The sequence below is a fragment of the Gallus gallus genome, chromosome 3 (assembly GCF_016699485.2).
Source record: "Gallus gallus isolate bGalGal1 chromosome 3, bGalGal1.mat.broiler.GRCg7b, whole genome shotgun sequence".
NCBI lineage: Eukaryota > Metazoa > Chordata > Aves > Galliformes > Phasianidae > Gallus > Gallus gallus.
Genome location: NC_052534.1, coordinates 91,621,071 through 91,648,508, shown reverse-complemented (window position 1 = coordinate 91,648,508; position 27,438 = coordinate 91,621,071). Strand labels below are relative to the sequence as shown.

Here is a 27,438-nt window from a genome sequence, read left to right as displayed (position 1 = left end):
ACATGGCTAGGATAAAACAAGTAACCAGAAGGAACATAACGACTTTCTAAAATTATTTTCTGGCAAGTTTTGATAGATTGTTTATAAAGGTAACAGAGTTAAGGATCACAGCATACTAGTCCATAGGTTTATAATGAAGGTCAGAGAACACAATAGTCACAGCTCTTTGGCCTACATTAGAGTTAATTCTCCAAATAAGTCTTCTCCACAGTAACTAATGAAATTTTTTTTTTTTTTTTACTTTTCTTTAGATTTTGTAGGATCCTCAGGAATGGTTGGGAGTCTGAAGCCATTACATTGACATTGATTACAGAAGCAGTTAGGATCACAGCATATAAGAATATAGTTGGCTTTCAGCAAATAGGGTTATAAAGTATGTGACGGCAAACATTACACAAATTGTTTGGTCTGGAGATGGGCTAGAGCTCAGGACATGCAAAGAACAAGGAAAGGTGCTGCATAATTCAAACAAGAGTCCTTTGAAAGATAAACATTAGAATATTAGTCAATGCAGAAAGAGCAGTCACTGAGGACGAAGAAAAGGAAACAAGAAAAAAAATTAAAGGTGAATAGAATGTGTATATATATACATATAATTTTTTTTTTTAAGTGATGAACACTTTGAACTCAAAGGACCTGAATCTGCATGGACCTCCAAAACATCTCTTCTTCATTTACCAGGAGTGACCTCAAACATCCGGCCCATCAATCACAAACATCCTGTCAATGGAGGCTAATTATTACTGCCAGTATTTCTGCAGCAAATATGTGCTGGAGAACAAATTACATAACATCCATTGCTGACCACTCAGCTGCCCTCCATTCACATCAACCACTTTCACAGATCTGTTGCTTTGTAGGCTTGTAACTAAGATTCACATGAGAGGTGGCATTATGATGACAGTTTAGAGCAGTGCTAGTGAGAAGCTAAACCCCAACATCCAGGAAGTGTGTTGGTGCTGGTAGGTGCAAAATTATTTTGACTGCAGGTTCCCCTGCTATCACTAAAATGAAGGCTGTGCTATGGCTTGGTTGCACAGGTATTCCAGGTTATGTCAGGGCACTCAAAGACATGCTGGGTTAAAGAGAGGACTGGGTGAGGGGAAACAGTAGAGAAAAGTCGGTACACTCAATTTTATGAGATTTAACACTAGTGATATTACGATAAAACATGGCTAGGTTTTAGATAATATTACAGTTGGGAAAAATAAGGACCGAAGATATTTATTCATTGCTGTTCTATGGTATCCTCAAGTCTAGGAGAAAAGTTAGAGCCAGTGAAGCAGTTCGTAGTTGATTTTGAGGTAACTGAAGGTAAGCAGGCTATAGACAGGCTTAAAATGTAACAGCAAGCTATTGTCAAAATGCAAAATGCAATTTGGACTGCAAATCTGGTCTGCAATGTGTTTTACATTTTCTGTTTCAAATTAAATTCAAATGCTTTGAGTTTCTTATACCGTATACCATATTATTTGCTCTCCCCCATAACATTCCTCAAGAATGGTCATACTTGTTGAAATCAACATTGCATCTAGACCAACATGAAGAATCTGACAAGAAGACCCATAGGGAATAGTCTCATCGTTTCATAGACCTCTATCATGTATAGATACACCCCTTTTGTCATATAATTTTCATGTCGAAGATTCATAATCTACTTAGCTTTTCCCTTTAAAGAATCTATTTCAAGTACGTGGTCACCTCTGTGCAACTTTTCTGAACCTTATTCAGTTCATTTTTGCAATGAAGAGGGAGAATGCAACACAGCTGCAGACAGATCAACATCTCCATGGAGAGGTAAGGAATAGTTTCCATCTTGTTGTCAGCTCCTTCTATCGAATACTTTTTAATATTTTGATTTGAAGCAATGGGATGCAATGGCATTTTTGACAGAACTATTACAATTCCAAGATGTCGTTCCATAAGAATGGTGATCAGCTCAATCTACTCGCTGTAAAATTTAGAACCATTTCCCCACATTTTTTACTTAACTCTGGACGTACCCATACTGAGATTAATCTGCTATTATAGTGACCACACATTTGATCTCATAGAGCTCTTTTCCTGATTTTTCATAGTCAGGTTTTCCTAAATAGCTTATTGTCAGTAAACACTGTCACATTTTCCAAAGAACATCTCATTAATGAATAACCTGGAAATAATCAGTCATAGCTCGGTTCCCTAAAGGGCTCTACTGATAAACTTCTTCCATTGCAAAAAATGACTCCTCATTTGAAACTTGATTTTTTTTATTATTATTACTATTATTTTTTTGTATTCTAGACAGTTATTTACCTATGCAAAGACTTCGGTTCTTATTCCACACATGTTTTACCTATGTAGGAGCACTATGAAAGGCTTTGTTTTGACAGTATCAGCCAGATTTCCCTAAAACATGTTGATTCCTCTATAAAAAGCACAATAGATTTGTAACGCATGACTTTTCTTTAAGAAACTTGTGTTAATAATATTGAAACAAAATGGTAGGCAGCTAAAACCACCTGAACTATAGGAAAGCTGATAACAGTGGAAAAAAAATCTATTTGTGGCACAGATAAAAATGAGGAATTCTAATGCACTGCAAAAGAAATGAATCATAGCAATGAAACGAGCCTTTTAACTAGACATGAATTGTTAAATTATTAATAGTGCAGAAAAGGAACATTTATTCAATTAATACTTCTGTCTTTAGAAGGAAGCTGGAAAAGATACAGGGATCACGTAGAAATAAAAGGAAAGATTCTTACTTCACTAGTAACTGAAAAAGATGTTAGACAACCTCAAAAACTGATAAACATCTTACAGGCTCATAAGATGTTTCCAGTAACACTTAATTGTTTGCTGAGGAAATATCTGGCCTCCTGATTTAATTCTATTTATTTGTTACAGTGGCAATGAAACTGTAGGAGACTGAAAATACCTTTCTTTTTTTTTTTTTTTTTTTTTTTGGTCACAATTCAGGATGAGGAAATGGAGAGATATGGATGATAATTGATTAGCTTGATTCCAGTCAGAGGTAAAATTAAAAGTCAATATATAAAGAATTAAAAGATGGAATCCTACTTAATCTCAGTCAGTATGGGTTTTATAAGAAAACAGGTTTTATCAAACAAGACGAGATGGATTGTTGACAAAAAGCCACACAGATACCATATTGTTTAATGTGCTAAATATGTGTTACTATGAGAACCTGTAGCAAAATGATAGAATGAATTGGCACTTCAGTGTATGAGAAAGATATACAGGTACACTGTAAGTCCAGGCACACTATCAGTGTGACTGTTAGTGACGTGCTACGAACTCTTCAAATTTTTCCTATCCCAAAAGGATTTGGAAGTGGAAGAACCACAGAAAAGAGTATAAAAATATTTCAAGGGCTGTATAAATTGTCAAAGGAAATAACTGAATACAAATTGAAACAAGGCTGGTAATCAGATGTTCTTGCCTTGAATAACATGAAAATCTATTAAAAATGGGCAAGTAAAAACAATAATTTATCTATTTTACCTTCTGTTAAGCTATGATTAATCCCCTGCTATCTAAGTAGTTAATGGCGGCTTGCTTCACTAAGACCCTTCTATAAAGTACATGGATATTTCATCAACTGAGAGAAGTAGAACCTTCAAGGTTAATGTGATTCCACTGAGTTAAAAATCACCTGAGTTTGATCTTCCGTATGCATTCCCTTGGGGTAACATCAAAAAGAAATGTGCAGTTTCCCTATCACGACATGACAAATATACTTGTTTTCCCTATCACCTAGAGTAACTAATCAGACTACCCATTTGTACTGGATGCATATATGATCAATAAGTGGAATAATGTTTCTTTTCCAAAGTATGCTATTGAAAACTGCCACTTGCTTTTTCCTGGGAAAAGGATCCTGCTGGCAGATAACTATTCTATCACCATCTTACCTTTCATACAGACTAAAAAGAATAAAATGAAAATGCTTATTTTTGCCACAAGCACACAAATGTTCCACAATGCACCCCAATGACTGGTAAGCAAATGCTCACGTGTGCTAGCACTTACTTGTTGAACACTGTATATTTTACCTTCTCTATCAGGAAAACAAAACAAAACAAAACAAAATAAAACAAGCACCGGGCTGGAGCACCTCTCCTATCAGGAAAGGTTGAGGGAAGTGGGCTTGTTTAGCTTGGAAAAGAGAAGGCTCCGGGAGACCTCATTGTGGCCTTCCAGTACTTGAAGGGAGCGTATAAACAGGAAGGGGGAATGGCTGTTTACGAGGGTGGATAGTGATAGGGCAAGGGGGAATGGTTTTAAACTGAGACATGGGAGGTTTAGGTTAGATATTAGGAGGAAGTTTTTCACTCAGAGGGTGGTGACACACTGGAACAGGTTGCTCAAGGAGGTTGTGGATACCCCATCCCTGGAGGCATTCAAGGCCAGGCTGGATGTGGCTCTGGGCAGCCTGGTCTGGTGGTTGGCGACCCTACACATACCAGGGGGGTTGAAACTTGATGATCATTGTGGTCCTTTTCAACCCAGGCCATTCTATGATTCTATGAAACACCAAAAAAAGTAGTAACATTCTGTGTTTTTCTACTAAGAAATACCCTAGATAGATCGCACTCCTTTAATTTCTACTCCTTCATCCGATTTCTCAGACTGAGAACTTCCTACTACGCAAAGAAAACTAGTAACATTTTCAAACATGGCAATATTTCATTAGCATACCCTTCCTTTGTTAAAAACAAAGTTCTGCTGAAATATTTTACTTTCTGTCAACTTCTGACAAATTGCAAACACAGCTTCCTAGTAGGTCACACCAAACAGATTGTTTCAGTCAGGCAACTGGGGATTTAACAGCCAATCTCAGGATCAAGTTTCTTGGCACAGTCAGGAGTTGTAGGACATCATGAAGCCAAGAACATAGTAGTAGCCTTGGGAAATCTAGTTAGACCCCAGCTTTAAAGACCCTGGAAGGCCTTTCAATATTTGATTCTTTAAACATCCTGTTCTACATGTTCCTGTGCTAGTCATCATTCTGAAGAACTCCCAAAAGTGCTCCCACCTCTTAATTAGCAGGGTGCCTCACTTAACTTTAGGAAAAAACATAGGATGGATATACTGTGATTTCCCGAAATTCTTTTAATAATTACTTTCCACCATCAGTATTTTTGAAGGCTTTTGTTTATGAGACTGTCTTCAAATAAAAAGATATTTTGAAATGTTGAACTTTTCCAGACAATGGAAGTTCTAGGTTTCATCTAGCTTCTAATCACAAATACTACCGTCAAGAGCCTTTTCTTGTAGGTACTGTCCTCTTGCTCCTTTAACACACAGAGCAAGAAACCGACAAAGAAAAGAAGACAAATATCTCCACCTGATTTTTTGTTTTGTTTGTTTTTTACTTCAGATCATGTGTTTTCAAAAGGAATAATGGCAAAGATCACAGCTACATTGGTCAAAGCTGACCAAGGAGCACTCTCATTCCTTAACAGCCCCTAAGAGTATCACAGCCCTGATAGAAACATCTGACTGCAATTTCTGACTTAACTAAAAATATCAAAGTGGCATTTCCACTAAATTTGCATTGCAAAACAAATAAGAATAAAGTGTAAAGATAACTGTATGCAATACCTGACGGCACTGATAGAAGTCTATCTCCATTTCTTTCATTACAGAACCAAATTCTTTGGTATAGCAGAAAAAAATAATACAAGAGAAATAATCTCTGCATTCAATATTTTAATTGGAAATTAACATTTTAAGACAAATGCCTTTCCCTTGAGTTATCTTTTTCCTCTAATTCATTATAAAAACGTATAAAGACTTCCCCAGATAAGAGTGCCAACTAGAAAATGTGAAAATGGATGCTTTTATTATCTAAGCTGAGCCCCATGTAAAACCCGAATGAATAACGTAAACAGTGAATCGTCAGTTAGATTTGTATTTTTGATGGCAGCATACAGGTACTAATTCAGCAATGGAAAGTCTTTTCACAGTTACACAGCTATTTTGTGGTGTGTTTTTTTTGTTTTTGTTTTTCCTTCATCTAGCTGTGTTTCCAAAATAGTGAAAATTAAAAAAAATTAGATCATAGAAAAGGTCTTTATAACATTATTTTTGGAACACAGAAATTTAACACCAGCCAAAAACAAACAAACAAACAAAAAAACATAACAAACAAACAAAACAACAACAAAAAAAATCACCACATATAAATTGAAGATTTTCTCCACTTTGTAATGAATGTTAAATAGAGACAATTTTCAGTTTTAGAACCATTTAGCATGGTTCTGAGTTTTTGGAGGGGAATGAGATGAAAGAGGCTGAAGAGAGCAATCGTGTTAGTAAAGAATTCAGTAAGTACAGTATAGATTGTTAAAAATAATGTAATGTGAGGCAAAGTCATTTTCTGTCTTAGTAGAAAGACCATCTTGCCAAGGTCTTATAATATTGCTTTTTAAACGCTTCTTTTCCCTCAAGCTAAAACTAAAAGTATTGGCAGTTTTATTTCATTGCAATATAGGATCTACTCAAAAGAAAATGTACACAAGAGGAAAAAAAAAAAAAAAGATATTTTTAGACCCTTTTTATTCTATTTTGATGCAAATATGATTTCACTGTGAATCTTCCTGATTTACATAGACCCTTTGCTGCCTCCAGTGGAGGCTTTGTACAGCTGCCTGACAGTAAAGACACAGAACTATTTCCAAAGCTGCTTATGAATTCTCAGATTTTGATGTTTGTTTTGCTCCAGTTTAGGCCATGGTGCAAAAAAAGCCCCTGTAGGTTCTTCCAACTGGTAACAATCCTCATAGGATGACTGGTGATCACTGAAATACAGGCAGAACTCACAGGCTGCGCCTATACTAGAAGACAAAACTGAGTGCTGCTAGGGAGGGTTCCTGGCACTGGAACAGCCATATACACTGTTAAACTGCTATAGCAAACCCTGACACGTTGTTGTGACAACTCTCCCCATTGATTCTGTGGTACTGTTGGGAAGTTAGGAAGCATAGGAAGTAATTAGTAGTTCGCGTAAGGCTGTCCTCTTACAGGGAATAAGAAGTATGGACAGAATGGATGTAACCTATCCTGTGCCAGCTGGCTTAATTAACACAGTCTTTAGCAATGGTCTTGAGCACATTACATTTACTCCTAGAAACGTAGCCTGTGTGTGCCAGGCCCTGGATTTCCCGCACTTTGGCTGACTCAAGATGTTTTCTCTCCTCTAAAGAATGGCAGTCTTCCATACAAGAAGAGACAATAATCACAAGCCCAGATTAGTGGAAAACCTCCAGTGGACTTGAAGTGATTCTGCACAAGAAAGGCTAGGAGTCGATGTCTTCAATCTCTAGGCTGCTCCTTATGGTGCTCTTGAATTACTGTTGAATAAACCTCATGCCTCCTCGTAGAAAGCAGCGTTTCTTACTACGAAACTGGTCATGAAGAGGCTGCAATGAAGAGTGTACGGTCAGGACTGCAATGCTGCTTTCTGGAAGGACAGAACCAGATAGTTACAGAGCCTACTCAATAGGTGAGCAGTATGTCTGCCTACGGATCCATATAAGGAAAAACGTATCACTGCTTTTCAAGTTCTAGATGTTTGTGCTTACCATTCAGATGCTGTTAACGAGTCGTATGTGAGATATCCTTACGTTGCCTGAGATGACTTTTGGCTGTTAGCATAAATCTTTAAGGAAATGGTGAAAACACACAGTGAGTTAACATTCTGAAATTTAGGCTGTACTATCAAAATACGTCATTTGTCAGCAATGGCTCTACAAAACACATGTAATTCACTTGTCTCTTCAAGTTAAGAACCATTGCTGGGAAGGAAAGAGGAAGCTACTCTGCCTCTCCTGAGTTCTTAGGTACACTGAAGCAATCCTCTTTCCTTTTGCACAAAGATCAGAGCAAGCGAGCAAACATAATGCACTCTATCAGCTAATGAGACATCAGCTTCCACTCATACTCTTACTTTGATATGGTAAGGCAGCCTTTTGCAACTGCAGCTATAGAACTGTAAGTGAACAAATAAGAGTCAACGGTGAACACGCATACAGTAGGCTTACTGCGGTACAGTAGCTATAGAACTTCCTATGGCCGATAAGTTTCTTAAAATGAAATTAACCGCCTCAGCTGCTTAAAAGTTAAGGTTCTGGTTTATGTTAGCATCTCCCTGAGGTCAACTGTCAAGAGAGGTTTGACTTAGTTCTCTGAGGCACTTATCCTTACTCTGAAAAACCATATAGAGAATAATTCAGAGTGGTAGTCTCTGGACCTTGAGATTTCAGGGGATATTTTGAACACAACGCAAGGTGAGACAACTCTCAGAACACTTACATTTCCTTTTGCTGCTGGTTCAGGACAATTTCCACAGTAGCTTTGCATGGATCCAACACTGCAAAACTGATAAAGGATCGTTTTAGAACTGCACAATGACTGATGCGTTGGCCAATACAGAGCTGCCTTTAGCCTTGGATTTACACGTACAGAAAAGCCGTAGCCAGAAATCTGTTTTGTGGTATTTTTTAAGCTTTCTACCAAACATCACGCTGGCCCTGATCATAATACCAATAAAATATTTAGGAACTATATCAAAGTTCTTCACTTTTGGTTGCGGTGATGATTGATGGGATTTTAATCTTGCTGGCATTTGCATCAGGTAGGAAGTTGGGGAAAGCCCTTAAAATGCTCGGTTGGCTTTAATACCCCTAACATCTGTGGAAGTTTTTGTTCAAGTTATATATATTCTCTGGCTGATTTCAGTGCTACAGGAATTCTTAATGCCTCATCATTACTCTCCCCAGCAGCTGTCATTGGGCATTGCCTCTGAGAGCTGGAGGCTCACAGAGATGACTGAGCCAGGTGCATAAATATTATTTTATAGCGATGTACAATACATTATATTGAAAACATATTACTCATTTTCATAACTTGGAGGAGAGATTTTGGAAAGCATTGTCTGTTGGATGCAATATGTATATCTTTTCTGTATAGATTTTTAAAAATAGCTATTATACTTTTAATTCCAAAGTAATGCTTACTTACATATTATATTGAATGAAAAGTAGTACAAAGACAATGGACAGAAAAAAGAAAAGCCAGCTTGCCACCTGCCTGTGCAATTATTCTTTAAACATCAGGTGGGATAAAAGCTCCTCAATAGAAAATTCTAACTTTCATTGGGATAAGAAGCTTCAATTATAGAAGCATTCGTAGCTATCAAATCCTTATTTTTGTAACAGGCTTCCAATATTTTGGAAGTCCACTTACCATGTTGACAAGCCAATATCCACTCAGTTCAGAATTACCAGCCCCACCTTATTCCATCGGATTTATCAAGAGAAATGAAGAGTTTGTTTTAACCAAACAGTGTAGCTTCTGTTTTTTTAGATTACTGTACGCAGTTGTGATGTTTAAGGGAAAAAAAAAAAAAAAAGAATTTTGAAATCTTATTTTGAGGTTCTGAGATCAATAAAGAGCAACGCAAGGGGCATTTTTATTGTCAAGTCGTAAGAACGTCCATCAGAATTTTCTCCTAAGCATACATTGTATTGGTTATGAGACTGATTTAGACAATCAGCTCTGCTCTGCAATCACTTGAGAAAATGTTGCACTTACTTCTATTAAATATAGATAGGAACATTTATGTCTGTTATAATCAGCCGAAACAAGAGCATGCTTGAAACTGTAGGGCTCTTAGCATGAAAATTTCACCACTCTTAGACGACAGAACCAAAGAGTACACATTTTCTTGTTTTCACGTACACCACATAAATAAAAAAAGTCAAGACATCTTTTCTTTTACTATCTTAACATGGCATAATAGAGTGGAACTGGTAAAAACAGTGAGTAATGTGTGTTATTTAACAAAGCTAAAATTCTGCTCAGCTTTTGCTCCATGTTCCAAACGTAGTGCCCCTGTTTCATAACCTACCAAGGGAACGTGGGAAAAGTACAGTGGTTAAATCTGTCCACCAAATACAGCATGCGGTCCTTTGATGCAAATGTGTTCACTTTGTAAGCTCCTTATTCCAAAGATCACAATGAGTATTTTAATGATAAGTCATTCAATAACACTGTAGGTTGATCTACTCATAGATTTTGATTGCAGAGGAGTTCACTCACTTTACATCCTGTAAAAATAAGCCAGTAGAATCACACCAGGTATTCTAAAATGAAATCTATCGCTCCAGGACAAGCCAACATGCTGCTTGAATAGCACTGCCTCTGTGATCTGCTCTTCCTGGTTCAGGCTGCACTTTCAGACTTGGGTTTCCTATCTCCTCAACCTTCTTTTGTGGAAAGCAAGCTGGTTTTTGTCCTGGCTGCGAAGCTGTGTTCATCTTTCATCTCTACCTGAAGAGATTAAAGCTTACATGTTGTAAATCCTGGAAGAATGCTTTCTGCAGCAGCCTGGCTGCTTAGTGTTGACAAGAGTCAGGCTCTTCCTAATTTCTAGGGAAGAAATCCAAGATCTTTAATGGCAAACAGTGCAACTACTCGCTTCAGAAGCCTCAGGAGTCAGACTGAGGGTGGGTGGAAGTCCTTGGGGTCAGTTTTGGCAATGTATATGTTGAAGAGCAGTTGGCAGCATTTAAGTGGTTAGCATTTAGGTAGCTGGTTTAGATCAAACCCTAAGAAAATATAACCTGGTGGAACATTTTCATTCCAAATCGATCAGTGTAAATTTCACTTAACTGCACCAAAGCCATGGGAGCTGTACACATATTTGTGTAATTTAGCATAAGCAAATTAGAACAGACCCTTGCCTCAATTTCTGTGTGCATAAAAAGACATCAGAGTGTTACTTATCTGCCTGATATCCCAGTCAGTATTTCCATAGTACTTTGAATTTATACAAATAAATTAAAGAGAAGTATTTCTGAGCACTGAAATTGTCTACGATGTTAATTTATCCTCGGCATGTTTTAGGATCATGCCGGACACCTTTTTATGAAGTTACCTCATGGAAGTGGTTAATGCATGGTTTTTGATATGTCGTGTCTTAACCAGAGGAAGAAAGCAATACAAGTCATCATTTCATGGCAGCTGGTCTCCATGTCAGACCTGCCTTGGTACATATGGATTGCTAGGGACAATGTTGCCAACTTGTGAGCTGAATGGTGCAGTGCTGCCTGGTGCACACATAGCACAGGCTGTTCTGTACTTAGGGCATGGGGACCGAGCCTTTCAGTATCTAAAGGGGGGCTGTAAGAAAGAAGGGGACAGGCCCTTCAGCATACTCTGCTGGGATAGGACAAGAGGAGATGGTTTCAAACGAAAAGAGAGGAGATTTAGACTGGATATAAGGAAGAAGTTTTTTACAGTAAGCATGGTGAGGAATTGGAGCAGGTTGTCCAGAGAGGTGGTGGATCCCTTGGCCCTGGAGACACCCACAGTCAGGCTGGATGGGGCTGTGAGCACCTGATCTGGCTGTAGGAGTCCCTGTTCATTTCAGGGGCATTGGACTGGATGGCTTTTAAGCATCCCTTACAACTCTGTGATTCTACGATTCTGTGAACACCAGGCTGTACCTAATTGGTTCTCCATCTTGCCCATGTCTATCAGGTGACCCCAGCACACAGACAGGGTGTCAATATTTGGCGTGACTAACTTTTAAATACACCACATCAAGTTATGTCATGCCAAGTGGCATGCTTTGTCGCTGCTGAGCTACTCTTCCAATTAATTATTTTCCCTGAGCCTCGAGGTGGCAGATACAGCCAAAGAGAAGGTGGGCTTCTGGACTTCAGTCAAAGCCCTTCCTGCTCAGTCTTGTCCCCGACAATCTCTCTCAGCCACGGCGCCCGCGGGGCCGCGCCCGCTCCGCTCCCCCCGTTGGCGGACAGCGCACGCGGATCCGGCGCCCCTCACAGCGCCGCGCTACCGCCGTTCCCGCCGCCTGGAGGGGCCGCCTCGCGGCGCAGCGGCCGCTGCGAGTCACTGTTGGCTGCCGCCTCACCTGCCCCGCGGCCGCTGTGAGGCCGGTCCCTCCCCGCCCCCGTCTACTTTTAGGGTTTGGAAAGCGCTCCCGCCACGCGGTCCAACTTTGTATTTGCCTGTTGTTGGGGTTTTTTTTTTTTTTTTCGTCTGCCAAGGGAGAGGTTTATACACACAATCAAAGTAAATAGAAAAGTTCAGCAGGATCGTGTTTCATCCGCGTTTCCCTCCAGCTCCACACGTTCCGAGGGGCTCAGGCGGGCACAGCGCCGCCGAGCAGCGCGGAGGCACTGCCCGGCGGAGCAGCACGGAGCTCATGGGACACGGCGCTGCCGCCAGACCGTGCCGAGCCCTCATCCCGTCCCCGTCCCCGCCGCCCTCCTCCTCCCCGCGCAGAGCTTCCAGGCAGCGCCGACCCAGGAAGCCGCCCCGCCGCCCGGCACTGCCCGTGCCAAGTATACACCTCCGCCACCTCTGCGCGGGCTTTCCGGCCAGCGGGAGCAGAAATAGGTTTCCTCTTCCCCGGCAGCGCCCCACCACCTCCCCTTCCCCGAGCCGAAGTTCCTGGTAAACACGCGGCTTCCCCGCCCTCCCCCGCCGCGCGGCCCCCGGCGGGTGACGGCGGGCAGCGGCCCCGCGGCCGGGGAGAGCCGGGCGGGAGCCGCGCCAGGGCCATGAATATTGCAGAGGCTGCTCCGCGCGTTTCTAATTAAAGGTCGGGGCGAGGCGCTCCCCCCCCTCCCCACCTCCCCGCCGCCGCCCCCTCGCACCGCACACGCCCGCTGGGGACCGTCTCCTTACGTCGGAGAGCGGTGACTGAGCCCTGCCCGAGCGCGGAGCCGGGGGAGGGACGGGGGGACCGGGCGGGAGCGGCGAGGGCAGGGCTGGGGGGGGGGGGGGGGGGGGGAACTGTGCGGCGGCGACGCTCGCGAGGTTGCCAAGTGGACTTTTATTGTTTTCCACCCACTTCCAAGTCGATACTATCTGCCGTCTCATGGCCATCCTATAGCCTATATAAGCGGTGCGGCGGGGCTGGCGGCGATGGAGTAAGGTGTTGGATGCGGAGGGAGCAGAGGGCCGGGAGGGGGGCGGCGAGCCGCCGGCAACCAGGACTCCCCTCCGCTGCCCGAGGGCACGCAGCTCGCCTCGGCGCGGACACGCAGGTAACGCGGCGCGGGGCAGCCGCCCTCCTTTCCCCGTCCCGCTCCCGCCGCTGCCGACTGACAGCCGCCACGGAGCCGCCCAGCGGGCAGCGCACACGCGGCCGGAGCGAACGCCGGCGGCGCGGGGCGGCAGCCACGGGCGGGCTGAGGGCAGGTGCTGCCGGGCCCCGCTGCCCGCTGCCAACTTGTGAAAGTTGGGCTCCCCCCCCCCCCCCCCCCACGTTATGCGACCTGCGGAGCGGTCTCCCCGCTCCCCCCGATATTCCCCGTTTCACCCCCGTGAGCCTCCCGCCTCCGACCCACTCCCGCTGTTGTTCTCTCGCAGTGAAACAGGGAAGCTCCCGTTCCGTTCCGCCGGCGCGCTCAGCCCGCAGGACAGCCGGCGATGAGCGGACTGAGGTCTCCTGGGCTGCTGGGGCTGGTGCTCTTGGTGCTCTCGGCAGGATACTGCAAAGAGAAAACCGACGCCGCGGATCTGAAGGACAGGCAAAGTCTCTTAAATCTCATCATGGAGATCATTCAGGAATTGAAGAGGTACCGCCTGGAGAAGGACAGTGGGGTGCAGTACTTCTCCAAGCACGACTACAGCTTGGATCGGAGGGAAGTGGCTGACTACGGAGGATACCAGGATGAGCAGAGAGTTGGTAAGTCCCAGCCCGTGGCTTAGATCTCTGTGGTTCCGCAGTGTGTTGGGGACTCAGACATCAGGTTACCAATTTTAGACCGAGGACTCACCACCCAAAATACCTGCAGCCTCGCTTTGGTATCAGAAACTGATGCAGGCGGCACATTTGGAATAGAAAAACTCCATTCACATCTGAGTCTCATACCCTCTGGATAATGTACTCATCTGAGTCTGACTTCCTGTGTGTGGGCTTTCAACAGAACCCACTAACGAGGGAAAAGACTGAAATGTGTGAGATCAAAGAAGCTACGAAAATGCTCTTTCTCTTGTTAGTTAGCATTTTTAAAAATGTGCCTGGTTTAAGTGTTTCTTGGAAATCGCTCTAGTAGTGATTCCCCTGCAGGATTCTACGCTCATGCAGTGATAGATAACAGGAGCTCTGTCGTTTCATTTAACTTTTTGCCCAGCTTCAGTCAGTCCCATTTGTACTCTGAAGGTAACAGGTTTGATAAGTGGTAGGGAACTGCAGCAGTGTACTCCTCTGTCACCACACAAGCTCTGAATGCTTTGAGTCACTCCTTCAGTCAGTTCTGCTCAGCTGAGTGGCTCCTCTATGACCTCCATGAGGTTCCATTTGTCCATAAGACACCCATCCAGGGCTGGATGTCCGGAGCAGTCCGGAAGCAGTCATACCGAGCACAAAGGGGTGCATGGAGCTCTACAGCTCGGTTTCACAGTGTGTTTCTGTGCATCCAGCTGCAAGCTGATGTGACTTCTGCTGCCATGTCTCATTTATTGTTCACTCTTAAACCCCTGGAGCATTGCTGCTTATCTCACTCCTCCTACTGAAAGTGACTTTCTGAATACTTTCCAGCAGATGTCTGCTCACCTTTTTCCAATCTGTCTTCTATTTTGCTAGTACGTTATCTATTTTTCCTTTATTGATCTCATAGAGCTCCTTTGTACCTTTTCTTTACTCACTCATATCCAAATATCCTCATGATTTGCATTTGTTGGTGATTGTCATGAAAATGTTATATCCCCATCTGGATGATTAACCAATATACAAAGGAAGAGAATTTTGTTCCATTTAAGATCAGCACAGTGAAAACATGTTGTTTTATAAATGTCGAAAAGTTACAGCAGGCTGAGCAGTGAACCATAATGTGCACAACTCAACTTGAAACACGAGCAGTTTTTGGCCATCCAACATCAGCATATTGGTGCAAAACATTTGGCTTGCACTGATCAGTTACCAATGCAGATGTAAAACCAAAACAGAATGGAAACATTGGTATCGGTGTCACTGAGTCCTCAGCAGAAGCTTTCATCCTGTCATAATAGAGTTACTCCCTGCAACTCGGAAAAGGGACTACTGCTCAAGAGTTCTTCATTTGAGTTTTGGCATCACTTTCCCAGTGAGTCTGTCCCCAGGGAAATTTCTGAGTGAAGCATGTGTGGTTTTAATGCTTTTCATGACATAATTAGGTCAAACATGATAAGGTCAATTTTACTTACACTGACTAAAGTTAGAAGTAAATGAAGAATGACTTTCGAGAAGTGTCTAACCTCACAAGTGAATCAGATCTGGATGGAAATGTTCTCTGCTTTATATCTGATAAGAGGTGGCAGGGGAATGAAAAAGGCTGCTCAAGCATTTATGGTCAAATAAATAAAACACCACGTAGGGTATCATACACAAGCAGCACTCTGCTATCAGCACTGAGTTTGTAACGGAAAGCAATCAAAGATAGCTGTAAATCAGGAAGACACAGGGAAGGGTTAGGGCTAAAATGGATTTCAGTAAACCAGTTTCATTTTGCCATCTGCTGAACACAATATGCAAGGTGGTAAACCACAAACACAGAGAGCCAAAAGAGAGCAATTTGCTTGGAATCATTTCCTGTGAATTTTATTTACAGCTTGAGGGGAAAAAAAAAAAAAAAGATTCCTGTAAGTAGATGAATACAGTTTCATGATTACAGCAGGACAGTGCTCATACAAACACACCTCTAGCAAAAGAATAGATATGTTTGCATAAGAAAATTGGAAGACAAGGCATGGAACCAAACCCGAATTTACCTTTGGATCCTTACCAGTATTGGAACAAGCCATTTCTCAGTAACTGGGAATCAAAATTTTATAGAGGTTTTAAAGTAGGTAAATGGGAAAATGCAATTGATGGAGAGCTAAACTGTATTTGTTAGTTATCTGTCAAACCCCATTGATGACTGCACACCTAACAGACGTTACCTGTTTAATACCACAGGGTGTTTCACAGTGGCTTTGAAGGTAAAACAAGTGTTTGGCATTTGGCCTACTGTGTGCAAATGAGTTTGACTCCTGTGCATCTGTCAAGAGGTGGTGGTGGTGGCTGCTGGTCGGAATTTATTCCTTTTTCTTATACTTGCCAAGAACCGTCCCTACAGCAGTGACTGTTTTTTTCTCTTTCCATCAGAAATAGTTCCCAGAGATCTGAGGATGAAAGACAAGTTTTTAAAGCACTTAACAGGTATGTCTTAATTTTGCATTGGTATCCTTTTTTTTTTGGGTATGTATCATAAGCTATGCTATTCCTCCTGCAAGCTATGGTGATTCTTAAGTTATTTTTTCCTTCTGTTTCAGGTCCACTCTACTTCAGCCCAAAATGTAGTAAACACTTTCATCGGCTTTACCACAATACAAGGGACTGCACCATCCCAGCCTGTAAGTGCTAAAAACAAAGGCTAATTTTCATAAAACAGAGAACTCTAAAGTAGAGTAACTCTATGGAATACCAGTTGTGGCACAGTACTAGAGTGTATTTCTTGCAGTGCTCTTCAGCATTAATATTACAGTGAGGGGAAATGGCAAGACAACTAACTGTGAATAGAATGACTGTAAACACTGCTTCCTCAGCTATTTATGCATACACCTTTTTTGGTTAGAAATCAAAGGTGTCTTTTTTTCATAGGAACATGACTTGTCTCCTAAACCTATCATATGTAACTTCTAGTGCTGCAAATTCAAAATAGGAACAGGAATCCAGTTGGGGCTATTTCCTTTTCATTAATTATCTATGTAGAACATGCAATGGCAGTGCCACAGGTTGCCCAGAGGGTGCGGGATCTCCTCCATGGAGATTTTCAAAAGCCGTTGGGATGTGGTGCTGAGTACCCTGCTCTGAGTGTCTCTGCTTGAGCAGGACTTGGGCCAGATGGACCCAGAGAGCCCTGCCAACCTCAGCTGCTATGTGATTCTATAACATGCTTTAAAGGCATTACATATTTTCAAAGTTCAGTCACCAGTCTATTAGTCACGTTGACTTTGCAACCTTTCTCTTCAGTAAATTGCAAAAATACTTTCTAAGGCTTAGTGAAACAAACAAACAAACAAACAAACAAAAAACAGCTGATGGGTACAAAGAAGCAAATTCATATTATGATATCTCATCAGTGTTGACAGCACAAAGAATTTCAAATAAATCAGAAATCAACATTTATCACTCAGTATACATGACTTCAGATTCATACCAAGATGGACCTCGTGAATAAGATGCTCTTTTAGCACAGCCTTTTCAGAATGGAAGCACACTTTATTTTACTTGTCTGAGGTCAACCAGTTGGGTCAGTTGCAGAGCTGGGAATAGAAACAGGAGTTCTTGATTCCAAGTTTCAAGTATTAATAAATATTTCAGCTAAATATATTTTAAAGACATATTGGGTAAGACCTGCAGACTTTCTCCCTATTCATAAAGCCTCATATTAAGACTGCCTTGGAAATATAAAGATTTACAGATAATGTAATGGTTTACATTGATAGAGATGGAGTTGTTCATAACTAGTGTGTTTTAAATAAGGAAGTGGTCATATTACCTTTTTCATAAGGATCACATCGCAAATATCATTTGACTGTACTAACAAGTACTTCAGGCTGTGCAGCTAGAAACTAGTTGGCTTTTATGTCTGAATTAGCCTTTTCCTTCTGACAGGTGATACACCTACCAACGTAGTGTCTGGATAATGGAGGATAATTTGTACAAATGGTTATTATAGTATACCTATGCTGTGAGATAAAAGACTGTTAACATAGCATCCCTAGAAGTGTAGGATGTAGTTACCCATTAATGAAAATAATGCTGAATGAAAATCAGCATCAGTCACTGGACTGGACAGACTACCATCTTCTTAAAGAAACTGTTTTCTACAAACCTGAAATAAACAACTTCAGTGCTTTGCCCACAGTGTGATATCACTTTCTGATAATATTTGATAATATTCTGATTTCAGGTTAAGCTTACTGTTCATTCTATGTTCTTATTTTGCGTTTGAAAGATAAAAGCATCTATGATGCTGCAACAACGTGGGAGCCAGCACAAAACTATTTTGCTGTCATAACTTTCAGTATTTTGGGTAGCTTAGTAGCATGAACAACTAAGAGATACTTTATTCTGCTTTTGTGATCAACTTTCAGTTACAAAGTTTTTACACACTAGCTTTTTAAGTCCAAGGAACAGATTTCTATACTGCTTCAAACTAAGTTGTTCATTAAACTTAATTACAGCAGTGATCTGCACACCTTTATTGACTTTGATTTTTAAAAGCAAAATCGGTTACTTTAGTAATGTCTGCATTTATGCTCTTCTTTCATGACAGACTATAAAAGATGTGCCAGGCTTCTTACTCGGTTGGCAGTAAGCCCGATGTGCATGGAGGGATAAGGTAAGCTTTTCTAAGAGCAGTAACGACATTCCACTGAACAGCAAAGCTGTGGATTTTGTTTCATACATGAAAACTCATAATACCTTTCTTTGGATAAGATATTCCTCTTTCAGAATATCTGGAGTAACTAGCTTAATCTGGCAAACAGTGGCAGTAAATAAAGGCTACCCCCTACTGGAAGTCATTATATAATAAGTCCATGCGCATCAGCTGTGAATTATTTATAGCATTATACAGTTAGCAAATAGTGAATTTGTTGTTACAGAACAAAAGACAGCTGTAGCTTATTTTTCAAGAGTTAATTCAGCATACAATCACTCATATTGGTAGCAGCAGCCCTTTTATGCGTGCAGCTGTAGATCTACGGGGTACATTTTAGCATAAGCTAATATATAAGTAGTTACACACAAGACAGCTTTATAAATGCAGATAGGTTGCAGGTGCTTTTACGGTACTTAAAATGTATTAGTAGCATTAATAAACTAACACTAAGCTGCTCAGATTTCTTGGGATTTTCATGCCTATGGTTATTTTCTCCCTTTTTGCTTAGATGTACCACTAATTCCTAGAAGTACTTTGAGGGATCTCAGCATGCTCCAAAAAACAGTTCTTCCAAATGATCTGTACTTCTAGAAAACTGACACAAAACTCATACAAAAGGACAAATTTAAATTCTGTCCTCGGTCTTTGCTTCAGACAGAAATGTGACCTTTGACAAAGGAATAAGTAACAACCCATACGGATTTGTCAGTAACAAATGTTATCAGATACTTTACAAGAAGATATATACCTTACAGTGTCACTGAGAAAAGCAATAATGCTTAAGGATCTTTTTTTCTTCTTTTTTTTTTGAAGCACAGGAACTGTTTTGCATGGCATTCTTAAAAGCAAGTGAGGGAGATGTTATAAACAAAAATGGAAAAATGGTTGGAAAAACATTCACATTATTAGTGCTTCAGTGTCAAACTGGAAGACTATCGAACAGAGTCACACAGCTACATTATGGATATGTTATTGGTCAGCATTTTCATTATTTTTTTTTTGTGGTAGAAGTTAGTATACTTCTACACAACCTGACAGCAGACAGTTAGTATACTTCTACACTTCTGACAGCAGACACAACCAGCAGAAAATACTGAATTTAATAATAATCTTGAAAAATTAGCTGAATAGTTTAGAACCAGGATAAAATATGAGGGAAAGCAGAATTAAGAAGTCAAGGAGCAGAAGTCAACTGCAGAAATATATGGCAAGTTATGAATTGCTACATAGATAGTTCTGTAGAAAGTGTAGGGATTATAGTGGATCACAAACTAAGCATGAGTCAACTGTGTCACACTCGAAAAAAAGGCAAAAAGACAAAATAAAGACAAAATAAAACACCTGAAATAATCACTGTGAATACTGCATCTAATTGAGGACCCCACACTTGAAGACATACAGGTGCTTCTTGGTCAGAGTCTGAAAAAGAGCAACATGCATGACCAAAGAAAACATAATTTACAAGAAGAGCTAAAAGGAATTGGGAAGAAAAGATGAGTATGAGAAAACATAATTGAGCTATTCAGTTTCATAAAAGGTTTCATAAGCCATTCTCTTTACCCAGTGTGGTTAAATGAGAGGTAATTTGCTTAAATTTTCAAGAAAGGATTCAAACTAGATTTTTAAAAAATACTCTTCTAATGGCAAGAGCAGAGATAATATATTAAATAATTAGATGTAATTCAGCATTCTGACTTTATGCTAACCTTAACATTCCTGTTAGTATTTTCTGCCTGACTTCCTAAAGCAGCCCAGCTTCAAAGCAGAAGGTTTCTAAGTTCTAATGACTGTTACATGACTTGATGTCACTGTATGAAACATGCAGCCATAGAAAGGAATCTTTTTACCCTCACATTGTGTATTCAGGGATGGAATCGTGGAAACAACTGCATATAGTAGTAAGACAAATAAAATTTAGCAAATCGGTACATTTCTTAACCTAACTAGAAGGAATTCCATGGATTCAACCTTTCATTTCAAGGAAAGCAAGGAGGAGATTGGCTATTATATAATAATATTCACCAGTGACAGACGAGTGACTAGTTTTATTACCATGACTAGCAAGCAGATACATCGGAGCAGAGAGTTTTTTTCTTCCCTTCTTTTGGAAGTTCCATCTGTATCATTACATCCTACACTGAAAGCACAAACTAGGTATTATAGTAGTTCTCACTCAACATGAAAGTCTTTTAAAAAAAACTCCATCCATCTTATTTTGCCAAGCAACTTCTTTGCTTAACTGACTTGCACTTCTGAAAGTCTCCACATGCCTCCTCTTCTGTAGTCCTCCACAAAGATACGCAAACAATAGTGTCAGAAGTCTTAAGCAATATTTATTAGTGGAGAGAAAGGCTATTCTTTATCTCATGTGCCTAGTGATCCACGCTGGTGTCCCCATAAAATGAAGCATCTTTTCTACCCAGATCTTTTCCACTGTATCAGTTCATTTTTGTGTGGTTAACACATCCACTCAAATGTGGTGCTCAGGGACATGATTTAATGGAGGGTTGTTAGGGTAGTATGGTTAGGTCATGGTTGGACTCGATGATCTTTAAGGTCTTCTCCAACCTGAGTGATTCTATGATTCAAACAGGGAAGTACAAAGCAGGCTTTATTTGTTTTAATCATTTCATGGACTGAGCTGTAGAAAAAGGTACGGGTTGGGTTTGGATTGTATTTAACAATCTATCATTTTTCTCCACAGAGGGTTTTCAAGCAGTTTTAAAGTTTTGAACACAGTACAAGAGTTCAAAACTATTCTTGCTTAAGATGGCTCTCTAGGTTAAGAGGTTTTTTTAATAGCCTGGAAATGTTCATTGTTTTGTTTCTGTCATAAATCTACTAGTTAGTATCAATTCTAAAGCTTAAACTAATTCCTAAGTAGTAGAGAACACCTTCATCTCATTTATCCTACATATATGTCACTAGGCTTCATTTCCTGTCTACTTTTTAGAGTATACTTTCAAAGTTTGCTCATCCCAAAAATCTGAGCAACACAGGGTCCCAGTTAGATCCCTTTTACTTGTTCAGGGAGCATCAGTCAATCCAGAGCAGCATGTCTATATTAACACATCACTCAGTAGTCCCTTTTCTGATAAGCAACCCAGACTGTACTCCTTGTTTGCCACTAGTTTCAACTCTAACTAGTTTTATTCTGCAGTACCCTGTGCTCAACAGAACTATGCTGGAGTCCTATCCTCAATATTCTGTATTCTCTCCTTCAGCCTCATTCTTCTCTGACTTTGCTAACAGCTTCCATATGTAATGCTTGCCCTGCCATACAGGTATAACCAACAACTATTACATTGTCTGCAGTGAAAATTAATGAGCATCAGGAACAAGACTCCTGAAGCATTCACCTGAAGTTCTCAATGAAGAACTTGTATATTTGTGGCAAAAGACAAGGATCAGTCTGAAAATCCAGCCTCCCTGGCAGCATTTGTCACAATCACTTTGGCTTCAGTCACATTTTACTACATTTGTTTGAAAACCACAAGGTGCTACTATTGGCACTCTCCCATTTCCATGACCAGGTGTTTGCTAGAGACCAATGGTGATCTCATGATGCATTCTTAACACCTCCTGGTACCATAAGGACTGCAGACTGCAATTGAATGTATGATTACATATTTCTGTTCTAAGTGCTTACACACAACTGCTTATATATTAACTTCTTCTAAAGTTTCTACAGTTGCTTCTAATGAACAAGATAAAACTAGTTAAATAGTTTTTAAGTACTAAATACAAGACTGAAGGGTGAGAAAGAGAACTGTAATACAAAAAGTACATTAAAAATCTACTGGTTATTTATTTCCCAGAAAAGCAGATACAACTAGCAATATTTTAAATAAAAGCAATAAAGACAATGTTTCTTGCTTAATACTGTACATTACAGGGCAAGAATAAATATATATATACATAAGAAGGTCAAAGATTCTTTATAAAAATCCAAGTAAGCTAAAGCATACTGATAACTAAAAATTTCTTTGTAAATTAAAAAATAAAACTGTGTAAACTTCTTAAGATGTGTTAACTGTACTCGTATGTTAAGAAAGCTGAAAGTACAAGAGAAATTTGGAAACTTTAAATACATAAGGAGAAAACAAATAACATACTGGACATCCCAATCCTGTACACCATATTGTATAAGCATTACTTCAAACAATCTTTAAGCAGAAATAGTGGGTTCTTACTTATGTTTTGCTTCAAGTCTTTTCTAACTGGGGAACAGCAGTCTTTAATTGCTTTCTTACAGTTTCTTATTCAGACTAAGACCAAGTACACTAAAGAAACATCACAGACACTTTCATTTCTTAAAGGAAGTGAAGTTGGAATTCAGATGTGAGTTTTGCATATTATCCAGTGAAAACAAACACTTTTTGTTCTAGAAAGTATATGTTGATCTGTCATATACAACTTCTCATGACATATTATATCACCTCTGCTGGGTGGCAGGAAATAATTCCCAAAGAAACTAATTTAAGACTTTATCAGAACCACTTCTTTGAAATAAGTAGGTGGCCTGCATAACTGGTTACCACTGTGGTATCATTCAACTTTATTACTAGGCAATTTTGAATTTTATTTACTAGGGGATTTCTGTGGCTAGCACCAGACGTAACACCAACAGCTTTATCTTTGCTGTATGGATACCCTCATGCTCCCACTAGAGCCACCTTCCACCTGGGCAATGATTGATGGGGAAGGAAAAGGAATTTCAGATAGTAGCAAATATTTCAGATATTCAAATATCAGATATTCAGGAATTTCAGATATTAGCAAAAGGAAATTCTGCTACAGAGCCCTGTTGGTGCAATGTTTTACAATTTATACTGATACTTAAAATATTAACTTCCTCTCTTGGATTGTTCTTTCTCAGAATTTAACATCATGCACAGATAATGAATAGAACCAAATGAGGAAAGCAGTAGTGTGCCTTTACAGTATGTTTATTATTGTTATTATTTGCATTAGCAAAGGAAAACAAAAAGTAAGAGTTAAAGAAAATGGAGCTGTGTGCCTATGGCAGTCAAGTAGCATTCAGGATCTCCATTAACATTACTACTTGACTATCCTAAATTCCAGTCTAATTTTTCTAGACTGATGCATGTAACACAGATTATAAGAAATTTAAAGAAGTACAGCAACAGACTGATTAGGGATAAAACTCTGAGAATACTACAGATAGAGAAATTTAGTGAAATTTACCTGAGCACTGAGAATCTAAGACCCACTGACTTTGATCAGGTATCTGTACGAGAGCAGGTATGGTTCAAGTAAGTTCAATCAGTTCTAGTTTATCCAGCCTTGGTAAGCTGCATATTCCCGTTAGTAATGAACAAACTATTTATTAAATTCTGTGTTTAACTTGTCGGTTGTGTCACACTCTAATCAGACTAAAAGCACATTGATTTGTTTTCAGACATCACTTTTCACTTTAAATAGAGCACAGTATGGACACACATATGGAAAACAGATCAAAACGCACGACAAAATTTACATCACTTTCCCCACCAAGGCAGGACATAAAATAAATATTTGTTCTATCTACAAAGCCAGAAGAAAACTAAATTATATTAATCTTGTCTGTAACATTATTACATTTCCTAATAGTTTCAGAAACATTGCAGAATTAAATATACGCTTAAGTAATACTAACGAGTATTTCTGTATGCATCAATAGCTTGATTTTCAATGGGTTACGTCAAGTCTGACTTTGCATTCAAATGATACCATTACAAACTACACTTAAGCAGTAGAAAATGTAGAGAAACTCAAAATATCAGAGTTCACATTGATCGTGACAGAGATAGGTATGTTCAGATACAAAATATGAAAATCACAACTATGAAAAGCGGCATGAGCAGAACTCTAGTAGAGGATCCACTCCTGATTTGTTCTTATTTTCCACATCTGACATCCGTAAGGCATATTTATACCTTTTTTCCTTAGCTAGGGCATTTTCCTTCAATAAGGGCATTAACAGGTGGTCTTAGAAACACATGAAGTTGGGTAGACACTACTTGCAGCATTTTATGGTCACATCACTAGAAAATACAGTTGTGGAAAATGTGAACATAGAAGTTACTGGAGATAGATTTCTGGATATGTACACAGTGGTGGCCATATTACATTTTCTCAGCTGGCTTAAAGGACTGGAGAGAGGGGCTGTGGTAGCCTTCACTGCACAACTTTTGAATTAACATTACTACACTACACAATACATGTACATACATACTGTAGAAATCTATAATTTTGAAACAGCTATAGAAATGGATGTAATTTCATTCCAAGAATCTGTTCTGGGAAAAGTTATTAAAACTGGCAGAAAATTGACCTGTTGTAGCTTCTACTCAGTCTGTGTTGCCTCACTATTTGAAGATTCCAGGAGCAATAGCTATATGACTGAATCTCAACAAATTACTTGATTTGTTTCTTGTTTATAAGTCCAAATTTCTTCACTAACAGGCCCAATGAAACATCACATCCTTCCTAAATCCTTCCAACCTTACCGTGATGATTACTAAACATTGTACCAACAGCTTCCTGATAGCAAGGCATTATGACGCACTGGAACAGGTTGCCCAAGGAGGTTGTGGATGCCCCATCCCTGGAGGCATTCAGGGCCAGGCTGGATGTGGCTCTGGGCAGCCTGGTCTGGTGGTTGGCGACCCTGCACATAGCAGGGGGGTTGAAACTAGATGACCATTGTGGTCCTTTTCAACCCAGGCTATTTATTCTATGATTCTATTGATGCTATCCTTGTTTATTCACTTTTTGTCCTTACTGCTGCAGATGTAGATATAGGCTAAACTTACCTGCAAGCATATTATCAACTGGTAGAACTGTAGTATTCCAATCTCTTCTGCCTACCTGAAATGAACCAGCACAAAAACAAGAATGATTTCTGGAACTCAGACTTGAGTAACAAAACAAAACACTTAATTTAGTAGAGCTACACTCACTGTTAGATCTTCGTGAAGATTTATTACTGAATTCTCCAGAATTATTTACTTACTATTTTAGTTATGCTAACAGCATTCTTAAACACTTTTATCTAAGTATAAAAATTATGACAGGCAATTTTTTTCTTTTTTCTTTTTATCCACCAGGTACTGTTACCATTAAAAGAAACATCAAGAACCAAGAGAAGTGCCTTGGAAACCAACAGGGAAATAGAACTTATTACCTTTATAACATATTCCATTGTGAACAAGAGATTTATTTTTGCAGATTGACAGACTACTTCCCATAATTCTTTTAACATGTATTTTGTATGTTGTCAAGTTTGCAGATTGACATTCTCTTTACAGTAGCATAACTGCCAGTAATACATAATGTTCCATACTTAAAAACACACCACAACTGATGTGTAATGCTGCCAAAAATTACATAAACACAAGTATTTCACCAAGAAAATTGATGTTCTATTGTTTTAAGGAATGTTTGTTAGTACATCTAGAACTACTAAAGATCTTCTCCACAGTAGTTGTGGTCACTTGATATCCTTCATGCTTATGCAAATTTTTTAAAGTTTGGTTAAAACAAACTTGCATTGGGGTCACATTGTACCCTGGGAGTACTAATTGCATGACAACCAGAAATGTAATTCCAAGTAGAAATATTTTTGGGGACAGTGGAGCATGGATTTTGTACACAAACACAAGCTGCCATTAATTTACTTTATATAATAAATGTATAAAACATTCCAGCTAATGTGCAATATGTAAATAATGTAAATAACAGGCATAAGTAATAAAGTGTTTGGTATTAAGTTGTCCTCCGTTTGCTTTCTGCTCACTGAATCTGATACTTGGATGCTATTTTCAGGTAGCTACTATCATTTATCCACACATAAGTCTCTTTCCAATGAGAATTAGCTTCAGTAATAAAGAAAGGAACACCCACCTTGGAGAAGTTCAGTACTTTGGACTGTGGACTTTTCAGGACTTCCAGATCTTTGCATTAAAATCTCAGGAAATGCTCAGACCACAAGGCTGCTCCAACTTCATACAGAATTCTGAATTTCTTTTGCATGACAAATGGTTGTTTCAAACAAAACCCCCACAATCAGTCTATTCACATAACACCCCTAATTGGGATTTTAAATTAGTATGATTATTTTGGTTTGTAGTAGGACTGAAATCTGGTCAAATCAGAATTTTCTAGAAAAAAAAGTACCGTAAAAGGAAAATTGTCTTGATAAATTAATAAGTAAATTCTGCAGAAGTTTTTTTTGTTTGTTTGTTTGTTTTTGTTTTTTTTTTTTTTAGATTTAGCAGAAATCATAGGTTTTAACAGAACATACAAACCATAGGGTAGCAGATTTTGTTTATTTAGTCTTGGGTGCAGATTTATTATGTAAGCTGAAACAGTCCAGGGGTTGGAGGAGGAGTCAGTTCTATATTTTTTTCACTCAGTATTAAAATATAACATTAAAAATGTAAATGTGTACAATGATTAATACACAAATTGTGTATCATATGTTCACTGTTTCTCTTGGAAGCCTAATAATGGTACTGTGCAGATCTCCTTCCTGAAGGCAATTCCTATTCTATGTTCTCACACTCTTCAAATGCCTTTACCGTACTGCATTGCTCTCCTCCTCTTCCTCCAAGAGAAACCAATGAAGGACTAAGTAAATTAATGAATGAGCTTTTACCTCCTAGCATAGCTAATGAATTATGTAGCCAATAGTGCACTGGCTAGAAACGTAACTTGGGTCAAACCTCAAACTTTTATCTGAACTGAATTTAACACAAATAGTTTTGATTTCTTATCATGTTAAAGAAAAGTTCCTAAGCCTAGCAAAGATAAACAACCATATCTTCACATCTCCTTTCTGTTACCCCAGCAGACCAAAGACACAGAGTAAAGACCTCTACATCTTAACTTCAATATGTAGGAAAGTATAGGTTCTATTTCTACTCAGCCACAAATGGGAAAGCACAACCCATCAGGCTCTTAATTGTCTGAGGTATAT

At 39.6% G+C, this 27,438-nt stretch overlaps 1 protein-coding gene and 1 long non-coding RNA gene across 5 annotated transcripts; one reads left to right on the top strand and one right to left on the bottom strand.

Moving 5' to 3' along the window:
- Window positions 1-5,215: 5,215 nt before the first annotated feature.
- Window positions 5,216-11,926, bottom strand: LOC121110202. The gene is made up of 3 exons (XR_005858223.2): window positions 8,323-11,926; window positions 7,593-7,669; window positions 5,216-7,430 (listed from the first exon to the last, which is right to left on the bottom strand). It is a non-coding gene; the product is annotated as an uncharacterized LOC121110202 (long non-coding RNA).
- A 595-nt stretch (window positions 11,927-12,521) lies between these two features.
- FAM150B (family with sequence similarity 150 member B) lies at window positions 12,522-26,229 on the top strand. Of its 4 annotated transcripts, none has more exons than XM_040697622.2 (6): window positions 12,522-12,640; window positions 13,414-13,732; window positions 16,172-16,225; window positions 16,339-16,419; window positions 18,348-18,413; window positions 25,568-26,229. In XM_040697622.2, the coding sequence occupies exons 2-5, from the start codon at window positions 13,474-13,476 to the stop codon at window positions 18,410-18,412; spliced, it is 459 nt and encodes a 152-aa protein (XP_040553556.1). In that variant the 5' UTR covers window positions 12,522-12,640; window positions 13,414-13,473; the 3' UTR covers window position 18,413; window positions 25,568-26,229. The 4 variants fall into 4 exon arrangements, with proteins under 4 accessions (XP_040553556.1, XP_046795276.1, XP_015140420.1 ...); XM_046939320.1 differs by having other exon boundaries at window positions 12,536-12,737; XM_015284934.4 differs by lacking the exon at window positions 12,522-12,640 and adding an exon at window positions 12,963-13,088.
- The last annotated feature ends 1,209 nt before the right edge of the window (window positions 26,230-27,438 follow it).

What these genes read in the sequence shown, in the direction of transcription:
- FAM150B (XM_040697622.2), top strand. Translation starts at nt 13,474, where the DNA reads ATGAGCGGACTGAGGTCTCCTGGGCTGCTGGGGCTGGTGCTCTTGGTG. An exon ending in GTTTTTAAAGCACTTAACAG is followed by an intron (nt 16,226 to 16,338) that starts GTATGTCTTAAT and finishes CTTCTGTTTCAG; the next exon opens with GTCCACTCTACTTCAGCCCA. An exon ending in GGACTGCACCATCCCAGCCT is followed by an intron (nt 16,420 to 18,347) that starts GTAAGTGCTAAA and finishes CTTTCATGACAG; the next exon opens with ACTATAAAAGATGTGCCAGG.